Source organism: Pongo pygmaeus, chromosome 8 (genome assembly GCF_028885625.2).
Source record: "Pongo pygmaeus isolate AG05252 chromosome 8, NHGRI_mPonPyg2-v2.0_pri, whole genome shotgun sequence".
NCBI lineage: Eukaryota > Metazoa > Chordata > Mammalia > Primates > Hominidae > Pongo > Pongo pygmaeus.
The window spans coordinates 135,307,501-135,327,500 of record NC_072381.2 but is presented as its reverse complement, the minus strand read 5'-3'; the positions used below and the strand labels follow the sequence as shown (position 1 = coordinate 135,327,500).

General features: G+C 48.8%; 1 protein-coding gene across 14 annotated transcripts in view; it reads left to right on the top strand.

The window, feature by feature from the left end:
• Positions 1 to 20,000, top strand: part of EBF3 (EBF transcription factor 3) — a 129,908-nt gene that overhangs the window by 97,050 nt on the left and 12,858 nt on the right. For all 14 annotated transcript variants that reach the window (XM_063670407.1, XM_054436329.2, XM_054436327.2 and 11 more), the window contains exons 9-11: positions 326 to 456; positions 970 to 1,096; positions 19,726 to 19,814. In XM_063670407.1, the coding sequence (XP_063526477.1) occupies positions 326 to 456; positions 970 to 1,096; positions 19,726 to 19,814 (347 nt within the window). The remainder of the gene's footprint in view (positions 1 to 325; positions 457 to 969; positions 1,097 to 19,725; positions 19,815 to 20,000) is intronic.

Sequence of the window (20,000 nt, the reverse complement as noted above, 5' to 3'; positions counted from 1 at the left end):
AAGCAGATAAATCGACATGCCACATGCATGCAATGCTTAATCATTTGTAATAGTCATATTTGCCCTGACACATAATTTGCTATATCAAGCCATTTTTTTTTCTCGCTCACTAGTATTCCGCAGCTCGGCCTTTCCTTTATAAAACATTTAATAGTTTGCTTTAAACACATCAACATGCTGATCTACGGTTGCCCTTTGCGTGCCGCCTGGAGGAACGGCGCGCCTCTCCTCCCGTGGTGGCCGGCGGGACGCGCGGTGGCCGAGCAGCCCAGCGTTGGAGGAGGACGGGGCTCTAAGGTCTGCCTTCTCTGTCTTGTGTGAGCAGCCACTCCGTGCATCAAGGCCATCAGTCCCAGTGAAGGCTGGACCACGGGGGGTGCCACCGTCATCATAATTGGCGACAACTTCTTTGACGGGCTGCAAGTTGTGTTCGGAACTATGTTGGTGTGGAGCGAGGTAAGTCCGCGGACTCGGTCAGCTTCGCGCTGTTGCTGTCTTCATGAATGGATTTGACAAGCTGTCAATAGTGTATTGACACAAGGTGCCCTATGGCAAATTCCCCTTTTAACGCACTGCACTGTTCGTCTGTGGCAGGAGCTTCTCCCGTGGGTGGCTACAGAACAACCCCCTGCCCTGCAGCCCTGGGGTTTAAAACCTGCCATCGAGGTCCCCGGTCCACTGGAACAATTAGTGCTAGAATTACTAGAAGCAGGTTTAAGGAGACATATGGTGGCAATTTTCATATGAATGATGCCCTGTGGCCTTTCCTGCAAACTAAAACCTGGGATCATTTGCAGATATTTTTCTTAAAAAACACTGTAGGTCCGAGACTCTGGGTGACAGCTAGGAGGGGGCATTCCAAGACGATGGTCCAATTTGTGCTCATTTTGGTAATTATATCCAACTGGCAAGTGTCCGCCTCTCACAGCCAGCGCTGCTGAGCGCCTGTTCCCTGTGTGGTTTTTGTAGCTGATAACTCCCCATGCCATCCGAGTCCAGACCCCGCCGAGGCACATTCCTGGCGTCGTCGAAGTGACCCTCTCCTACAAATCCAAGCAGTTCTGCAAAGGTGCTCCTGGGCGCTTTGTCTACACCGGTGAGTTCACAGCTCCAGCTTCTGCGGGAAAGCGGTAGAGGCCTCCTGCCCACCAGGAGGTGCTCATGAGGGTACAGGAAGACTGTACAGAGGGGGCAGGGGTCTGTGGAAAGACGGGCAAAGCCCCCTTGGCCTGTGGGTTTAGCTGGATGTGCGGTTTCCACATCTTTGTTTGAGATGGCGTATGAAGCCGTGGATGGGGCAGCCCCCGTGGCTGTGTGACTTTCAGTACCTCTCTCCATTTGTGGGGCTCCTCACCTGTAAACAAAGTGGCAGGGGGAGTCATTAGGAACAACAGCCACCCAGCTACCACTGGTGCAGCTGTCCACATGCCTGGCTTCATGTGGGGCTAGGGGCCGCATGTCCACTGGTCTCCATGCCTCTTCCCCGTGGTGTCACTGCTGTTCTGCTGCACAGGCTGAGGCTCAGAGAGGTGATGAAGTCAGTGCCCAGGCCACACCCCCGGTAAATGCAAGGCCTATGTAAGCCTGGTCTTTCTTGCTCCAGCCTGGGGTCTTGAACCCTACATGACACTGCTTCCTAAAGGAGATCCGTATTCTTTGAGGGTGCGGGACAGACTCCTGTCAGCAGGAAGTGTGGTCTATGCAGTTACACATGCTTGCTATCTTACAGTTGTTCTATACAATGCTTTGTCCACTCAAGGGCTGAATTAGCACCACTTGTTCAGGATTGCTATTGAGAAATGCCGTAAATAAACTTCAAATTGGCTGGGCATGTTGGCTCACACTGGTGATCCCAGCACTTTGAGAGGCGGGAGAATCACTTGAGTCCAGGAGTTCAAGACCAGCCTGGGCAACAGGGCAAAACCCTGTCTCTACAAAAATTTAAAAATTAGTGGGGCATGGTGGTGTATGCCTGTGGTCCTAGCTACTCAGGATGGTGAGGTGGGAGGATCACCTGAGCCAGGGAGGTCAAGGCTGCAGTGAACCTTGATTGAGCTACTGGACTCCAGCCTGGGTGACAGAGCAAGACCCTGTCTCAAAACAAACAACTCACTTCAACTTAAGGCATGTTTGCATTTTGATTTCTAACCTTAGCCAACTCCAAAGGCTGTGATATTTGAGAGACGTTTTTAATGATGGACAGTGCCTGCTGGAACCCAATGACAGTGAACGAGATGAATACTTACTATCTGTGGCCTTGACCTACTTGTGCAGTGGCTGGGTGACTGTGGCCTGGTGTCCTGGGGTGGCCATGGGGGCCACAGCAGGAACCTGGACTAGAGGATGGGGCTTCAACTCCTGCCATCACCACCTGAAGGACGCCCAATGGGACACAGTCCTCTCCTCTGTCCAGAGAGCGGGTGACATGGAGGATGCTAAGCCCCCTCTGCTTTCAGAAGGTTTAAAGAGGCAATAGACATCCTTCAACCTCTTCCCTTCTTAGGAAGGACTGAGTGAGCAAGAAAGGCAAGATATAAATCCTGCCGCTGCCCACTGTACAGCAGGCCCAGCGTCACCCCAGGGTGTGCCTAGACGGGTCTTGGTAGCAAGCCAGGGCTGCTGTCCCAGAGGTGTCCAGTCGACAGCTCAGCACTCTCCATGTGGTTAGGATGGGAGAGGCAGTGCCTACCCCACACTAGGGGCCACCTTCTGTGGGACCAGCACACACAGGACCAGGCGCCCAGGAGCTGCCAGAAGAACACAGGAGAGGTGGGCATAACAAAGAGCTGATGTCCGGACACCTCTTGGCTTCCATGTAAGACTCTGAGATGGAGAGAGGGCCGCTCCTCCAGGTTTTGGAGTCCCAGTGTTTTAAAAAACAAAGACATGTCACAATGGGGTTCTAAAAATTGGGGAACCTTTTAAACACTTATATACACTTCAACAATTAAGAACTTTTGCTGTGCAACAAAGTGCAGCATCTGTAGGCCCCAGGTACCTGGGAGAGGCGAGATGTCAGAATCCCACCGTGGGCCGGGGGGTCCTTTCTGGCACCTTGCCGGTGTGTGCTGAAGCCACACAGTGCACATTTCCACATGCCTCCTATGCAAACTGTTGGTATGTGTACCACATGCCCCTGAGTCCCTTGGCACATCTGGCTGTAAAGGCTGCAGGCCCCGTGCAAAGACCTGGTGTTTGCAGACAGACTGGGACCTGGGCATATGCTTACTCCTGTGGTCCCAATTTTTCCTCTGCTCTACCTGGCAAGGTTTTGGTAAGGATCAGGGATGACTTATGTACAGTGTCTAACACATGGCAGGCACTCCATAAATGGTCTTTCCTGTGGAAAGTCACTGAGGGTGAACTTCGGCTGGGTTCTGTGGGACTCTGCTCGAATCCTGAGCTCTTTAGGAAAGCGGGTGTTGATTATTGCTTGTGAGCCATGGAGCAGCACCTGAGCTTCAGTGGGCACATGCCAGGGGTGGGCTCCTGTGTAGGTGCCTGTGTCTTCTGCAGGGTCCTGGTTTGTGACACGAAAGTGACATGTGTTTGCATGTGGCAAGACTGACTTCCTCTGCACAAAAATGGATGAATAAGCCCCCTGTTCTTACACTGGACTGTCAGCCCATCCCAGATGAACGCTTTAGTGGATGCCTTCAGCAGATCCTTTTATGAGTTCAGATCTTTGCATATGTGGGCTTTTTGGTGGGGAAGTCTGCACAGCTATTGTTAGAAATGAGACTTTTTTAAGAAAGAAGATTGCGGAAAGGTCCAGTCCTTTCTTTGCACTTCGCCTGCTGTCTCCTGGGGATTCCGTCCCCAGTGCTGCAGAGAAAGGCCTTGGGCTGTGCATTTGGAGACAGACGCGGATGTGTAGGCTGGGAGGAGCTGCCTGTCACTGGCTGGCAGGTATCACGTGGTGTGGCGGAGCCTGCAATGTCAGCGTCCCCTCAATTCCCAGCATGGCCGGGCCCTGCGCTTGCTGCTCTGGGGCTGGTGCAGGGAGGCGGCAGCTCTCTCCTGTCTGCAGCCTGTTCCTGTTGCCCTCCAGCCAGGTAGGATGCCTTCCTTGGCCAGGGATATCCTCTCCAGGTCTCATATCTTCCTACTAAGGGACCAGTGGACACCTTAGTTCCAGCCCCCACCCAGCCTGTCCAAGTGCCCACCTTCTATGTCTGCAGCCCCTATTGTGCCCACTCTGGGGCTGACTGGGCTTCTCGGGCACAAGCTCAGGGTCCTGGCTGCCCGAAGCTTCAGGGATTTCCTCCATCGAGACATGCTCCCATGAGTGGGTGTTTGGTGATGCTTGCCACAGCCCAGCCTTTCCTGACTGGAGGTTAACCTATTGGCTCCCCCACACCCCAGTCATTAACAGGAATATCCATTTCAAAGGTGATGTAAGGGATACAGGCTCTACAGGCTGGGGAGCAGAGGAAAGGTAGGGTCATGACCTGTCTGACCTGGAAGCTTCTGTCTGATTTGCATTGCCCCGAAATTGATGGGGACAATGAGGTAATCACCGGGAATTGCACTCCCCTGCTGAAAACTGAGCCAGCCCCTTTGCATGTCACGACATAGGCACCGTCCCCTGGGCGTCTGGTTCCCATCAGTGTCCCCCAGCCCCGGAGGCTGCCGGGACACCCTCACATTTAACCTTCCCCGTGTGAGGCTGGCTGGGGCCGCCGGGCAGAGGGCTAATGAACCTGTGCTCAGAGGAGGGGCCGCCCGCCAGAGGCTGGGAGGGACTTTGCAAAGGGCCTCAATGATCTGTTTACAGTGATCTGAGAAACACCAGATTTTTCTGAGCCAGACCCTATTAGTCAACCCCGAGTGGGAAGGGGAAGGCAGGCCAGGCCCCATCCATCCAGGCCCTTTCGCTTGCTGCTTTCAACTCCTATAAAGACACAATTACCTTGGGAGGCTGTGGCGGTTCAGTTGATTAGCACGGTGAATTAAAAGAATGAGTCACAAATGACATGTCCAGTGCTTCCATACTGGTTCTTTGTATTCCCATGTGCCTCACCCTGTTGTAAGAAGGTCAAAAATTAGAGAGAGAGAACAATTTTCAAGCGGCTAGCACTTAGGAGCAGAATTAACAATCACTCTGTATGTAATTGCCAGTTAATAGTAAATTGCCTTCTAGACTGTAAAATGCAATATAAACTGGTGGGCACCTAAAATTAAATTAATGAGATATTTGCTGCATTTAAAAGTGAATAGTGCAAATTAATAACTGAGTGCAATGCTTGTTTTAATATTTGTCTAATAGTGTACCATTTGCTTGTTTAATAATAATTAAAATAGTCCCAGAATGTCCTACCTGAGAAACTCGCAGTATACACAAATTGAGCAGTTTCGCATTTATAATTCCACCCATAGAAACACATCAAATGGTTAAGAGTAATAAAAGAAATTATTTTTTAATTAGAATGTAAGCATTACAGTGTTATTTGATTAAGACAGATTGGAATTTGTATGCATCTAATTGAAATTATGTTACTGAGGAAACTACTTTCATAGACACGTTTTCAAGTGTGAAGCATCATGGCACAAATGTGTGTGTTACTGTTTTCTAACAGTGTCCATTTGGCAGAATGGTTTCCTATTAAACAAAAGCACTGAGGCCAGTTGGGAGAGGTGGCTCGACTTCCAGCATCATTCACGGGACACTGGGGACGTGGCTGGGTCGGGTGTTCTTACTCTTGGTTTCTTGCACCCGGATGGTTGATTGACCCACCCTCCTTTTAGAGATTTCTTTTGCTCAATTAAAGAAATTATCACAAATAACTGGGAGTCAGCATGTTGTCTGCGACAGACTGAACCCAGTTACTAAACAAGATATTGGCAGTCGATAGCAACTACATCCGAAGTGGACACAGGGAGCTCTTGACGGCGGAATACCTGGACCGCTCCCAGCCCCGGGATGCAGTTACTAGATGGGAACATAAAAGTGATTATTTTCTGCACAAGGACGTTCATTCAGCTTCAGGCTTATGAAATCGTTACTCAACCAGCAATTGCTAACAGTTTCTGTTCTTTCTGATACAGTATTTATGGTTTACTTTCCTTCTTCTTTTAAATCATAACGTGCCTTAAAACTGGCAGTGCGTCAAGGGGCAACGCTGTGTCCTCCAGGGCTGTCCTGGCCCTGGGTGAGGGTTTCTCCCGTGTCTCCTGGCGGGTGTCCACAATTTAGTCCCACTTGACTCCCCTCGTGAAAGCACTTGTGGTTCTTAAGTGTGTTAAAGATCTTTTGTGTGCATTGAGAGGCGGTCCTGTCAGCACCGCAGGGTTGATTGTGCCCTTCGACCACGCTAGCCCCAGCTTGCTGTCTCCCAGGCCGGTGCTCCTCAAACAAATTACTTGGATGCACAGAGCAAATGATGCTTAATTGCCACCCACAAATCATACTATTTTTACTATGCTCAACTCAATGCTAATGCCTTCCTTCCATGAAAACCACATGCTTTCCCCATGGGTCCTGGAGTTTGGGGAATCTTTGGTTCAATTCTGTCGGTGACTCTCATCATCCCATGGTGTGGCCAGGGGCCCCCCGTGGCTGACTGTTCGTTCCCGTCTGCAGTGGGCCCTCCTGCAGCCACACTGCCTGTCCTGCTTCAAACCTACCAGTCAATGGTGTCCAAGGGTGTCTGCGTCCCCCCATGATCCCCAGTGAACCCCCCAAGAATAGACACCCTCCAGGCACCTTTGCTTTTCCGTCAAGTTGGTCCTATCAGAGAATAACTTGGGTCTGTGTTTTCAGCTCAGGCTGACTCTGGACCTGCCCAGAATTGGGATAATCATAAGATAATGCATGACTCCAACAACACAACTTCTCCTGACGCCACTGTAGTTTTTGTCCTTTGTTTAAATATGGATGGCAAAGGGTGACTTTTTTTTTTCATATCAACTAGGGTGGCGTGCATCTGTGCCTCAGCCCCTTCCCCTGGGAGTGAGGCCCACTGCCATCACTGGGGTCATTTCAAGGGTCCTCAGGGCCCCTTAGGCAGAGCCACAAAGGAAGGGAGGGATGGGCAGGCTCCCACCACTGTCCTCCCCACTGCTACGGCACAGCATCAACCCAAACCATGATCAATTAATCTGCCAGCGTGCTAAGTGGGTGCTGGGGTGAGACTCGATAACACGGCCCTTTGAAGAGTGGGGCCGGGAGGGCTTCCGGGGTCACCGCTGTCCCCTCTCTTTCCCGTCTCGAAGGAGGCCAGGAGAATGAGACACACCGTTTGTGCTATTGCACAAGTAGACTATTTGTCCTAATCAGTGACACCCATTTACTAGAATTGCTTAAAATGAACTATACCTCATACAGAAATCGCACATTTAGAGAGTTCCATTCATCATCTGAAAATTGAGGGCCAGTAAACTTTTCTGCTCCTCCAGTGGGATCATAGGCATGCATCAAAATGTTAAAAATGATTGGTGAGAGGGAGCTGTCACCCATTTATCAAGGAAAAGAACATTATTTGCTAATTTCCCAACCAGGCTGGTGACAGGGTGCTTCGTCTTTAGACCCACGGTGACCAGCATGGCCTTTTTGTTATTAGTACAAGTCAAGCGCTTTTGGGCTGTTGCTAACAAGACACATTTGTCTGTCATCCGAGGGGGCTTTGGTCGTTTTCCAAGTGGCTGTGACCAAGTCTGCACCCTGCACCCCGATTGGCTGCTCTCATCGGGGCCACGCTAACCCAGGAGGAGAAACGAGCTGATAAATCACAAAGTTTCCATGTCAAGGTGAAGGTATTGACTCTTCAGCACCAAACCTGACAAAATGTAGCAGAGAGGAGATGGCCATTCATCTTCCCCAAAGGACAAAAGGGTCATCCGGATTTCACTTGGTAATTGTTGGGTTGAGGATGGCAGAGGCGGGCCTGGCCCTCTTCCTGTTAAGCCCCCTGAGTAGGTGGGTCCTCTGGTCCCGCTTCTCACCCACCTTGCGGTGGTCCTTCTTGGGGCTACAGGGAGGAGAGTTGGGGGTAGAGCGGGATCACACTCCGGACTTTTGAGTTTCTGATTGAGTAGGACGTGCTTCTGAAAACAACTTGGAGTGGGTCCAGGAGATGGTGTGGGACTGTGGGAGAAGAGAGCAGCAGACCATTTAGAACAAAATAAGTGTGATCACCTGAAGTGCAGAATAATGCGGGGATAATAAGATGTAAAATTAAATATCACAGATCACTCCAGCCACAACTCCCACAGGTTAAACTCTGAAGACCAAGGGAGACATCAGCACAAACGTGTCAGTAGAGGACCTGAAACAGAAGTGTGTGGTTCTTTCAGCACCAAAGAGGAGGTGAAATAGATCACTCTGTTGTCCTGGAAGAATAAGAACAAGAACCAAACGCTGCCTCTGTTTCTCTTTCTGGCTTATAAGTTACCAGTGCCTCAAGCTCCCTCGCACCAAATCTACACGGCTGGACATCGGGCCCAATGCTAACAGCCCATGGCTGGAATCGATAGACTATGTTTCGCTCTGGCGTATGCCCCGCCAGCTGGGTCAGTGACAGTGCTGGAGCCTGGCTACTCGTGGTTTCATGTGAGGCTGTTTTTGGAGGGTCCTGAGTCCTGTCTGTGCACATTGGCTCTAGGCTAAGGCTTGGATTACAAAAGCCTAGCCTGAGAAAAAGTGCTTTTACAAAACTATCATTTCAATCAGTTGGGCCTTTTTAATTTGTTGTAGAAAATGCATAATGAGGCTGGGCGTTGTGGCTCATGCCTGTAATCCCAGCACTTTGGGAGGCTGAGCCGGGTGGATCACCTGAGGCCAGGAGTTCAAGACCAGCCTGGCCAACATGGTAAAACCCCCGTCTCTACTAAATATACAAAAAAAATTAGCCAGGTGTGGTGGCGCACGCCTGTAGTCCCAACTACACGGGAGGCTGAGATGGGAGAATCTCTTGAACCTGGGAGGCGGAGGCTGCAGTGAGCCAAGATTGTGCCACCACACTCCAGTCTAAGCAAGATAGAGTGAGACTCCATCTCCAAAAAATAAAAATAAAAAAAGCAAAATGAGTAAAACGTAACTTTTGTCTTTTAGAGTTGTTTTAAAATAAAGCCACAACAACAAATATAAGGCTGTCAGCGACGTGGACTGTTTGCTACACTAAAAGGCAAAATCAAAGTTTTCAAATGCTTTTCATGAGCACATGGAGCGACTTGACTTCACAAGGAACCTGAGTGCGTGCGGAGGGCACACTCTCAAAGGGTCATTACGGAGCGTGTGAAATTTTAAATAGAGAAGCTCCCATTGAGATAGGAGGCCGTGGCAGATTTGGTCAGCATTGGTGCAAATCATCTTGGGAGGAAAGTTTCTTAGAGGTACTGCGTGGCCGGGGTCATTCTTTTCTTCCTCTCCTTTCTGGATGCCACCCTCTCCCTACACTCTTGAGATAGCCCTTTCTGTGTCTTCCCAGATAGAGAGCTTACAGCCTGGCACAGTGAGCCCCGGAGCCTCTGAGGCCTGGACCCGTCCTCTAGGCATCTGAGGAAGCCTAAAGTCAGGAAATCCAGGGGATCGGATTGGGGAGGGTGGATTCTGCCAGGTTTTTCTCCATCTTTTTACCTCCTTGTCTTCTCTAAAGGAGGCCCTTGGCTGGGAATCTCCCCGCTGGCCCTTCTTGTCTCAGCCCCAGGCACCCAGGCTAGGGTCAGTCAGATGCTTGTTGATGGCTGTCCCTTCTAGCCCTAGTTCGGAAGACCCACTTGGTGTTTTTCCTAAGGAACATGCTCACACTGCAGAAACATCTCATGCAAGCTTTAGGCCTGTGGGCACTGAGCTTCCAAACAGGCACCAACCTGAGGGTGGCGGCTCCTCCAGGGTTCTTACAATGGAAGAGCCTTCAGGACAGGTGGCGTCGAGACTGCTTTACCACATGCTTGGCATCAGGCCATGGCCTGTCCCAAACTAAAGACTGTAAACAGGCCATAGGCTAGGATGGTGATTGTTTCAGAAGTGCAGTGAGTCTTAATACCCTGTAAGTGAGAGAAACGTGTCACCGGCAGACACCATGGAGGGTACTGGGCTGCAGCTTCACATGCCCCCTGCCAGGGAAGCTGGCATTCGGTATGTACAACCCCAAGGACTGGGTTCCAGGCCATGTCCTGGCTTTGCTGTGGCACCATGATAGTGAACACCTGCCACGTGCCCGAGCCCGTCTTCACCAGGGGACTGCTCCCCTTCCTCACCACCCCAGATTCCACCAACATCGGCGATTCGCCTTTCCTGTGTATTTGCAGAATGCCAGCTGGCGGGAATGATCTGTGGGACGAGCGTAGTGTGAGCACGGTGTCTTATGTGAAGGTGTGGCGTGCTGTGGAAGCTCACCATCAACGTGGTTTGGAATCTGCCTCTGGCTCCCAGTGTTCACCCACCTGGTCACAGCAGGTGATACTGAGAGGCGGGGAAGCTACTGGTTCTCATAGGCGCTCATGGTGGGGGTATCAGGTGGGGTGACATACCTGCCCACCCAGCAGTGGGTCCCTTGCCAAGGGAAGTGACAGTCTCCATCCTGGCAGCCCGGGGCCTGGTATCTGGATGGCAGTTGGTACGTGTCTGGTGCAGAGGCCACATTTGCTATCATACTGACTCGAGGTCTTGGGGGAATGAAGCGGGACATGGAAAAGTTAATAAAATAGTCAAAATGAAGAAGGCGTTCCATCTGATGACAAGAGAAGCAGACAAGGCGCTGGTGGATTTGAGAGGAGGGGCGCCCTGGGGAGGTGGTGGGGAGGTGGCCGTGGACGCTGTACCCCTGGACGCTGAGCAGCAGGGGTTGAGGATTTCCAGGTCAAGGAGCGCCAGCTGGGCATGGGGCTGTGAGGGGGGAAGGCCAGGGTTGGGTTAGGGGCTGCCGTGGCAAGAAGGAGGTCAGATGAGCACAAGATGGCCTTCTGGTCCCAGTACACCTTGGCATTTGGGAACCCCTATGTGGAAATAGGACGGTTTTATAGGAGACACATAATCCAGCATGCTGTGTTCAAGGGCTGTGCTTTTGGGGATTCCAGTGTTTACATTAATCTTGGTGATGTCTTTAAAGCCTCTCTGCCTTAGAACATTCCTTTTCTTCTTTATGCAGCCTGAAAAACCAGGAGTTAAAAATGCCTCCATGGAGATTGAAAAGGGTAATAATGTTGGGAAACAGAGTTACGCTCCCTGACTGGGAATAGATTCCCCGCACCAGGCCCTTCCCCCACTGCTGGGCTCTGTCTTGTTCACACCTGTGCGGGGCCCTGTGCTTTTACACAGGTACTGGACACACCTTTATTCTAAACAGCACTCCGGCCCTGGAAGATATTTCCTTAGTATAGACGGAGCTGGCACATATGTTCTAATTCAGATGAGAAACGTTACTTTCACTAACAACACTGTATTTTGTTCACATATAATTCACATATTATAGATTCACCCAAAGTATGCAATTAAGTGGCTTTTCTTACATTCACAAAGTTTGTGCAACCATCAGTCTAATTCAACAATGTTTTCATTACATGGAAAGGAACCCCGTGTCCACTAGCTTTTGCCCCATTCCTCCTTCCCTTGGGGATCGTCTGTCTCTGGATCTGTCCTGGTCCCCAGAAGTGACAGCTGTAGAGAAGTGAGAGCGTGGAGGGTAGCCCGTGCCTTGGTTTTCCTTCCCTGCCCTGCCCTAGCTCCTGGCAACCATGAATTTACCTCCTTTCCCTGTGGATCTGCTTGTTCCAGATATTTCCTATAAACGGAGTCACACATTATATATATTTCTTTGTGTCTGGCTTCTTTCACTTTGCGTGTTTTCCAGACTCATCCCTGTTGTAACGGGTATCAAGGTTTCGCTCTTGTACATGGCTGAGTACTATTCCATTGTATGGATATACCACATTTTGTTTATCCATTCATTCATTGATGGACAGTTGGATATTATGGAAAACACTGCCAAGAACATTTGTGAATACATTTTTTGGTGAACATACGAGAAACATGACGTTCACTTTGGCTTTTCAAAATTGAAAATGTGATACCTTCTGTGTTGGCCAGATGTCTCCAAGGGGCCTGCGTTACTCATTATCTTGAACACCTACTGTGCGCATCGCACTGAGTAGGGCAGGCATGTGGCAGAGGGTGACCTGTTGGGTGGCCTTCCTCCTATGGGGAGGGCAGATGCCTGAACAAGTGCATGGGGTAGCTGGGAACGTCCCCACGGGAGTGTGGCCCACCCCAGAGCACAGGACAGGGCTGCCTCTGTCCTCAACCCTGGCAGGGACACCTCTGGCCTCGGGAGGGGCATGGGCTTTGCGAGCTCCTTTTTCTGTTTACCTCTGTGTGCAGATTTTCGCTGGTTTAAAGTGTGCAAATCCATTGCTCAGAGGGTTCTCCACAGAGCGTTAGATTTCCTGTTTGGTTCTTAAGACCTCTCTCCTCCCTGCAAAAAGTCTCTGGGAGGCGTGGCAGCAGAGGGACACTTGATGTTCCTTTTTTAAAGAAAAGGATATAGCATTGAATCGCACACATCTTTTTATCATGTTGAGGGTGGCTTTTACTGGCTGTTGTCTCTTCCTTTTGTTTCCAGGCATTTCTCCACTTAGGTTAAAACGTTAGAACAGCCTTCTTGGGGAGCTTGAGGGTTATAGGATGCCTGGGGCCCACTTCCCGACCTCAGAGCCTCCGCCTTGGGAAGTGCCTGTCTCCCTCAGTCCCGTCCCCAGAGGCAAAAGCCACGGAGAAGTGAGGAGGCTACGTGCCTTAGTTTTCCGAGCTGCAGGGCTGGGCTGGGTAGATGTAGTTTCCACACGGCTATAAAAGCCATCATCCAATGTATTCTTTGAGATATGTAAACAGAATTGTTTGAATGCAATCCAATAGTTGTCAGCAAGGGTATTATTTTGGTACAAGGAAGATGAGCTGTCCCCTTTTCTGTGCCTGGTGTCACATCACAATGCCGCCATCCGCTGCCAGGCAGTGGTGAATGGAAGCTGGTCCCTGTGCACGAGGCCTGGTTGGGCTGTCTGTGTGAATTCCAGAACAATATTCCCGATACGAAGGAGGTGGCTCTAATTCCAATTAGAAGTCCAGTGTTTTTCTCAACCTTAGAAGACTTTTCGACAGAAATACCCTGCAGTGAGCGGGTTGGGGGGATGCTGGAGTCACTGGTGTGAAACCCAGGGTGACTCTAGGCAGGTCTGAGCCATCCCCTGCTGGCATCGGGGAGCCCCACGGACGGGAGCGGCCAGGATGCTAGGAAAGCCACTGTCATTTCTGTGAGGGCAAACACAAGGTTTGCCTCTGGGTGTAGGAGGAGGGTGACCTGACGTCTTCCTGCCAGGCTGGGGAGCCAGGCCGGCCCCCGCGGGCAGCGCCCCTGGTGAACGACGCGGAGGCTGCAAGGCCTTTGTGCTTCCCGTGCACACCACAATGCCTGGCTCACCCTGCCGAGTGCTGTGATTGAAATTCATTGCCAAATTTATTGAGAAATTAATGAGAAAAGCTGCAAAGTATTGACTTTGAGAGGAAAACACAACTCATCTTGAATGAGGAGGAAAATGCAGCAATAATTTAGCCACTATTGATCTGGCCCTGTCCATGTATTGATCTTCATTTTACAATATTAATTTGCACCTGCAATCGGCTGCAGAGGGAACCGATTTCATTCCATGGCTGCGTTAATGTGCAAAGCATTAGGTGCTCTTAAGAAGCGGGGTATTACGCGTCGTATCAGGAAGGCAGATTTTTTTTTTTCTATTTTTGCTTGTTACTGAAATAGACTAAAAATTAATTTTTTTTGTCGGACAAAATATGAAAGCAGAAACCCATCTAAAACGTAGCCCTCCTCTCAGCTGCCCGGGCCGCTTTTCATCCACGTGAGGAGCCGTCAGCCGCCTGAAACTCCGGCTACCTCTCATCATCGTGCCCGGATCAGTTCAAAGTTCATGAAATTTCTATGAGCATTGATCTCGCCCCATTGATTTTTTTTGCAGCAGATCTTTGAAATTTTAATTTCCCGAGCATCTGAATTTCTTATAGATGAAATGCACTTGGAGGAGACAGTTGATGATAAAGTGAAGAACTTAGCATCATCTTAAAGCCTAAAAAAGGGAGAGAAAGCAGGCATTTGCAGACTTTGTGTAATGTTTTTGAGGTGGAATGATGAAGGCGCTCTGGTGGGGGCAAGGTATTCGGGGGGAGCTAAATATCAATTTTGTCTTCCGTGGCCACACATTTTTAATGCAACTTTTTATACAGTCATTTTTGAAAGAAAAGCTATCTGGAGAAACAGCAGGACAGAAAAACATTCTTCACCGCACAATCATTTGCTCACAGCAGTCTTTATCACCTGGTCAAGTTCACCTAGTTACTTATCAGTGGGACATTTAATAACCTCAAGGTGATATAATTGCTATTGGCATTTTTCCCCCTTGGATTCAGCTGGTTAATGTGTAAACTACTTGTCAGCAAATAGCACTTTGTCACTGAAATCACTAACACCCTCTAGAGGAATGTCTTTGTATTGAGCAATTTAATTTTACTTTATTTAATTTTTACACATTACAACCTGTGTTCATTCAGGCACACTGACGGCTTGCAGTCTGTTGGGGTAGGGTCTGGGTCTCCCTGTTAGTAAAATATACTATATCTTATTTAACAATCCCCATTGCCTTAATTGAGGCGCGTTCTTGTCCCTCGGAAAAGGAACTGCAGATGTTCTTATTATGTAGTTATGTTGCTAATGTGAAAAACTGCCTCATTATGAGGATCTGTTTGTAGCTAGAAAATTACTGCATTATGACAAATGCATGATTGGGAAGTTACAGGAAGATGATCATTATTGAAATGAAACTGGAACTCATTTAATAGCTGCAACCAGCAGCTGGAATGAAGCAAATGAATGTCTTCCTGTTTTTATTGTTGTAGTCAGGTTTTTCAGGCAGGAAGAAAATTTGTGCTAAACCTAAAACTTCTTGTATGTCTCTCTGCTTGCTGGGCTTGGGCTTAAACAATGGAGAGGCGATGCTAAAAGCGTCTCATTTCCTACCTGCGAGTTTCCCCCTTGTGTGTTTAATGACACTATTTTAAAAACACAACTGTGGCTGGAAGAGCAATTACTCTAGGAGTACTTACAGGCGGCGCACACTGCTCGCTGGCTGGGCTGGTCTCCAGCTCTCCCTGGCAGGGCTGGTCAGGAGGTTGCCATCACAATTAAGCTCTTTCACCCTGGCCCCTCCTTCCTACCACAGTCCAGTCCTGTTTTCAGGCAGGGAGCCTCCAGGCCTTGGGAGGACCTCAACGCCCTGAGCTGCCAGAGTCCCTTGTAGCAGTTCCCTCTGCTTTCGGCTGCTGCTCACGGGATGCCCTTGGGGGTGGATTTCCCACAGCTGGTGGGGGCCCACGACCAAGCCCCAGGCATGTAGTAGCTGCTTGATAAAATGTTTGGTGCAGGAACTGGATTTAAGATGGATGGTTCCACTACTCTTTGTAGAAAATGCTCACTGGCCCCAAACGTGTATGTTTTCCAATCTGAATTTTTCTTTTTTTCTGTGGTATCAACCCAGAAGTACTGAACGTGTTCCCTTGCTTAATTTAATTGAATGACTTTTATAAGTTAATGGACTTGCTATTCAGGTCTAATAAAATAATCATATACATTTTGGGGTATTAGAGATCAACATGAACTCAGGGCAGGGCTGGCTGACAAAGAAGGTTAAGCCGTCAAAATGAAAACTACAACCACGCATGTCACAAGAAAGAAAATCCCAGTGCCTCCTGCCCGCTGGTACGTCTCTAATTGCAGCAGGCCGGTTGGAGCCGCTCTGGCCGCAGCTGCAGCTCAGAGCCTGATGCCATTTTCTGCTGCCACATTAGCTGCAGCAATCCCAACTTGAACTGACATCACAGACCGTTAAAATTTTATCAGTTGCGGTGTGATTAATCCCCCAGTACATGGGCATGACTTAAATATTTAGAATGCTTCTTCTGTTATGACTTTAATGCATGTAAAGTAACGAGATTAACTCCAGTACACTCAAATATATTTAAATATGTATCCTTCCCAAGCTGTAGGCTATTCCAGCGTGCAGGAATCATTGAGTCTATGTGGTCGTGTCAGGCTCTATTTGTATGACCCGCTCTGGATACTGGCCTGCATATGATAGCCGGATATCTGGCCTTTCACAGGCTGCCTGACTGCTTGCCTCATTTGGCATGGAGTGTGATTCCCGGCTATTCTAGCTTCTGATTCATTCAGATTTTATTGCTGTGTAATTTTCTTATTCTAAAATAAAAGCTCTCCAACAAAAATTACTATGCATTAGGCCGCGGTAGCCTACTCAAATGGATATTAATACAGTTTATCTCTAAAAGGACGAATAATGTATTTGAAACAGATAAAAGGCCCTCCACTAAATGAGGAATGTTAATATCTTATGGCACGGTTAATAAAGAGATATTTCACAGGGGAGATTTGTTTTATGACTTTTGATACAACAGCCTTGTAATCTGACATATCTTAAACGATATAATTTCACACATACATTCATCTCTTATACGCAGCAACCCATCGTAGCAAAATTTGAATTCAGGACAAATAATGGGCACTAATTACTTCTGGGGGAATTTCTTAGAAAACTCATCCTCTCAGATCCAGATATGTGAAATTCCATGCAGAAAGTTGGGAGCTTACAATACATTTTGAGAAATGTATTGTTTTTTCCCCCTTCAGTAGAAAATAACATTTGTTTTTGTTGTGTTTAAGGCAGAGTTTAAATTAATTTAACCCAGTGACACATGTTCGGAGACTAAGCATGCTGCTAAATAATTCCTGGGAATAAATTGCTCGGGAACCAAGTACATTAATTTACAGCTCTCCAGATGCTGACAGATGTGAGGGTGGGGGGAGGACTGACAAATATTAACATAAAACAAATTTGCTTTATTCTTCTTCATATTTCTTCTTCATCCCCGACTTGAGCTCACCCAAGCCTCCTTCTCTAATTATCCACGAGGTCAGTAAGCAAAATTGGGAAGAAGCTGGGAGATCAATACAAATTATCCCTGAGCAAACCAGTGCTGACAGTTTGAATTGCAGCATATGTTTACCCAAAATCAGGCAATTTATCTTAATATCAGCAAAGTAATGCAGCGCAGGTGAAAGGTCAGGCAATCTCTCCCCCTCATAATTACCCAGTTCTAAAACAGGAAAGTGGTATTGATTGGCCTGGCTCGGGGCTCTGTGACTGGACGTGCCAGCGCCTTGCCCTGGCTCGGCAGGGCTGTCGCCCGTAAACTCTGCGTGCGGAGGGCTCATGAGATGTGCGTGAGGCCCCGGTGCTTTCTCTTCCCATTGGGTAACTTGCCAGTGATGGTGCAGGGCGGTGGTGGGCTCTGTAGGGTTTGGGGGGCTGTGGGCCAGAGGGGCCACCAGTTGGCCAGGCTTTGCAGAACCCAGGAGCTCTGGAGAAGGCAGCTGCTCTTGGGGGCACAGAGGTGGATTGGGTACCCCCACCTTCGGTGATCAGAAGCCTCCCAGAACGACGAATCCGTGTCATTCCTCCTGCAATTTAAAAAGGGGCAGTTTTTCTAATTCTTGAACGTAAACTCATTGGGCCTCCAGTAGCCCAGCCCCTGGAAGGAATTTAGAGCTGGAATGGCAGCCCCAGCCCCTTGCCTCAGCCCGCATCCAGCCTGGCAGGAGCCCACAGTGCACAATTACGCGTCACATCCGAACTTCCAATGGAGTGCCGCGCTTATTCTTGGCATTGCTTTCAAGACATAAGTGCTCTTTGGGCTGAACTGAGAGGTGAAAGGGGCCCACGTACTTACACTGCTTTCAGGTATTTTTGGGCATCGAAGAATATCAATTCAACTGAAACACTGGAAAGCGTCTCTCCCAGAATGAGAGTATGGTTATTACAAGTCATAAAGCTTCTGAAAGCTTGCATTAAAGCATCTATCACCTGTCAGGGGCATTTGCATGAAATCAATAATGGCCGCCCATCTATCTTTTCTGATCACCTTTCATCAGGCCGATTCATTAAGTCAAACAGTCATGGTGATTAGCTGGGGGAGAGGAGAAACCTGACATGTTAGAAATGCAGTGGGCCACCTTTTTTCTTCCCTGATCAGGAAAGGTAATACTTTGTCTAATCCTTTTTGGACCAAGTGGCTTGGTGAGTCTGGGCGACCGCGCACGCGCCCTGCGGCCCGAACTATGCTTTTGCCTGACACTGGCCTGGCCTAGGCAGAGACATGACAAATTGTCCCCCAAGTCAACGCTGACAGCTTCTGATGATTAATGGTCTGATTATGAAGTGGTTTTACACATATAGAATTTACATCACAGAGAGTTAGAAATTTTGCCATGTCACACACGCCGAGGCATTTTGAAGAGCTTTACTATTTGCAAAGAAAAAAGAGGGCAAAATCCCAGCAAAAGCCATGTCATGTAAAATCAATACATCGGATCAATGCTTTATTAACAAGAAAATGTCTTACTTCACATTCCTGTGCGGACCTTTGTCTCCGGGATGTATGATGGAATGTCAAATCGTATTGTGGTCCTCAACTTTCGTCCGCATTATTGAGTGTACGTGCGAGGCTTCCTGCGTTGCTTACAAGATGCGCCAACACCCAAGCACTCGAGAACGGTGACCAATTATTTTGGAGGGCACTTGCAAAGGCGGCCCCCTAGCCGTCCTCTCCGGAAGCCGCAGTCTCTGTGTCCGCCCCCGCACCTTGCAGACCTGCTGAGTTGGGGGGTGTTAATCATCAAATTACTAATGAGTGATGGCCCAAATTGCAGGCAGAGTAATGAATAGATGGTGGCAGGTCTTATTAGTCTCCGAAAAACCTCTGATTTATGTTGTGCCACGCACCGTGGAGTGACTCCACGGAAAACGCCATCTACATCAAGAAGTAATGTACTCTAATAAGTATTTTCATCTTAACTCGTGTCCCCGGGCCTCCAGGCTCAGTTTTTGTTGGAGTCAGGCAGAGCCATAATAAAGCCCGATGGCTCCTTATAAAGCTTGTTAAACACAGTGTGTGCAGTCGGACGGAGTCCCGGCCGTGATTCATGCACTGTACACAGCGCATGTGCCGCTGATTTATGGCCGCGCACAGTTCATAGTCAAAATTACAATTTGAGGGATAAAAAGATTAATTACTGTTTGTGGCCAGCAATTTCGTGAGGCTGGTGGATTGCAGCTGTAGAATGATAGTGCTCTACATCAGTTTGTAGGCAGCCATTCACAGATTATTAAAGCTTTGCAAGAATAAGTGCTCCTCCTGCCTGGTTTGTGCTCAGGCAATATGCTAGACAAAAAAGGACCACAGGGATAAATCTGAGGCTAGCAATAGCTGGACATATGTCATAATTGCCAGTTTCCCATAAATCCCTGGCCAGTGTGGAAGGCACCGTGTGATGCAGACATCACATCGTGATGGTGGTGATTGCTATATATGGCCCCAAGACCTGTAACTTTGTGACTGCACTACCATTTTTACAATATATTGAGTCACCCTTTGACTTTCTTCCAGTCTAATTATAGATCAGAAATAATCGTTGCTTTTATGTGCAAAAGAAAGGGGGAAAATCTCTTCCTTAAGACACAGCTAGTATTCAGGGGTGCTTGCCTTAGCATCAGAGCAGGAGAACTACACATTTATTTGTAAGTGTGCAATAAACGAGTAATGGATGACATAAAAGTAATTAACCTGATCTACATTTCTGTGTCCTGTTGCAGCCCTTAATGAACCAACCATAGATTACGGCTTTCAGAGGTTGCAGAAAGTGATCCCAAGACATCCGGGTGATCCCGAAAGGTTACCCAAGGTTAGTAAAAGAGCAAGTGGCACCCCGTTCATGGTGGGGCCGCCACTGGGCTGGTTCTGGTTTGGGGGCAGCAGGTGCTCTGGGAAGGGGGGATTACAGATTCCCCAAACTCTGTGCCCACCACAGGGCCGACAGGTGTGAGGAGCTGCCCGGGCCCGCACCTGACCAGCTTCAGAGGTGGGCGAA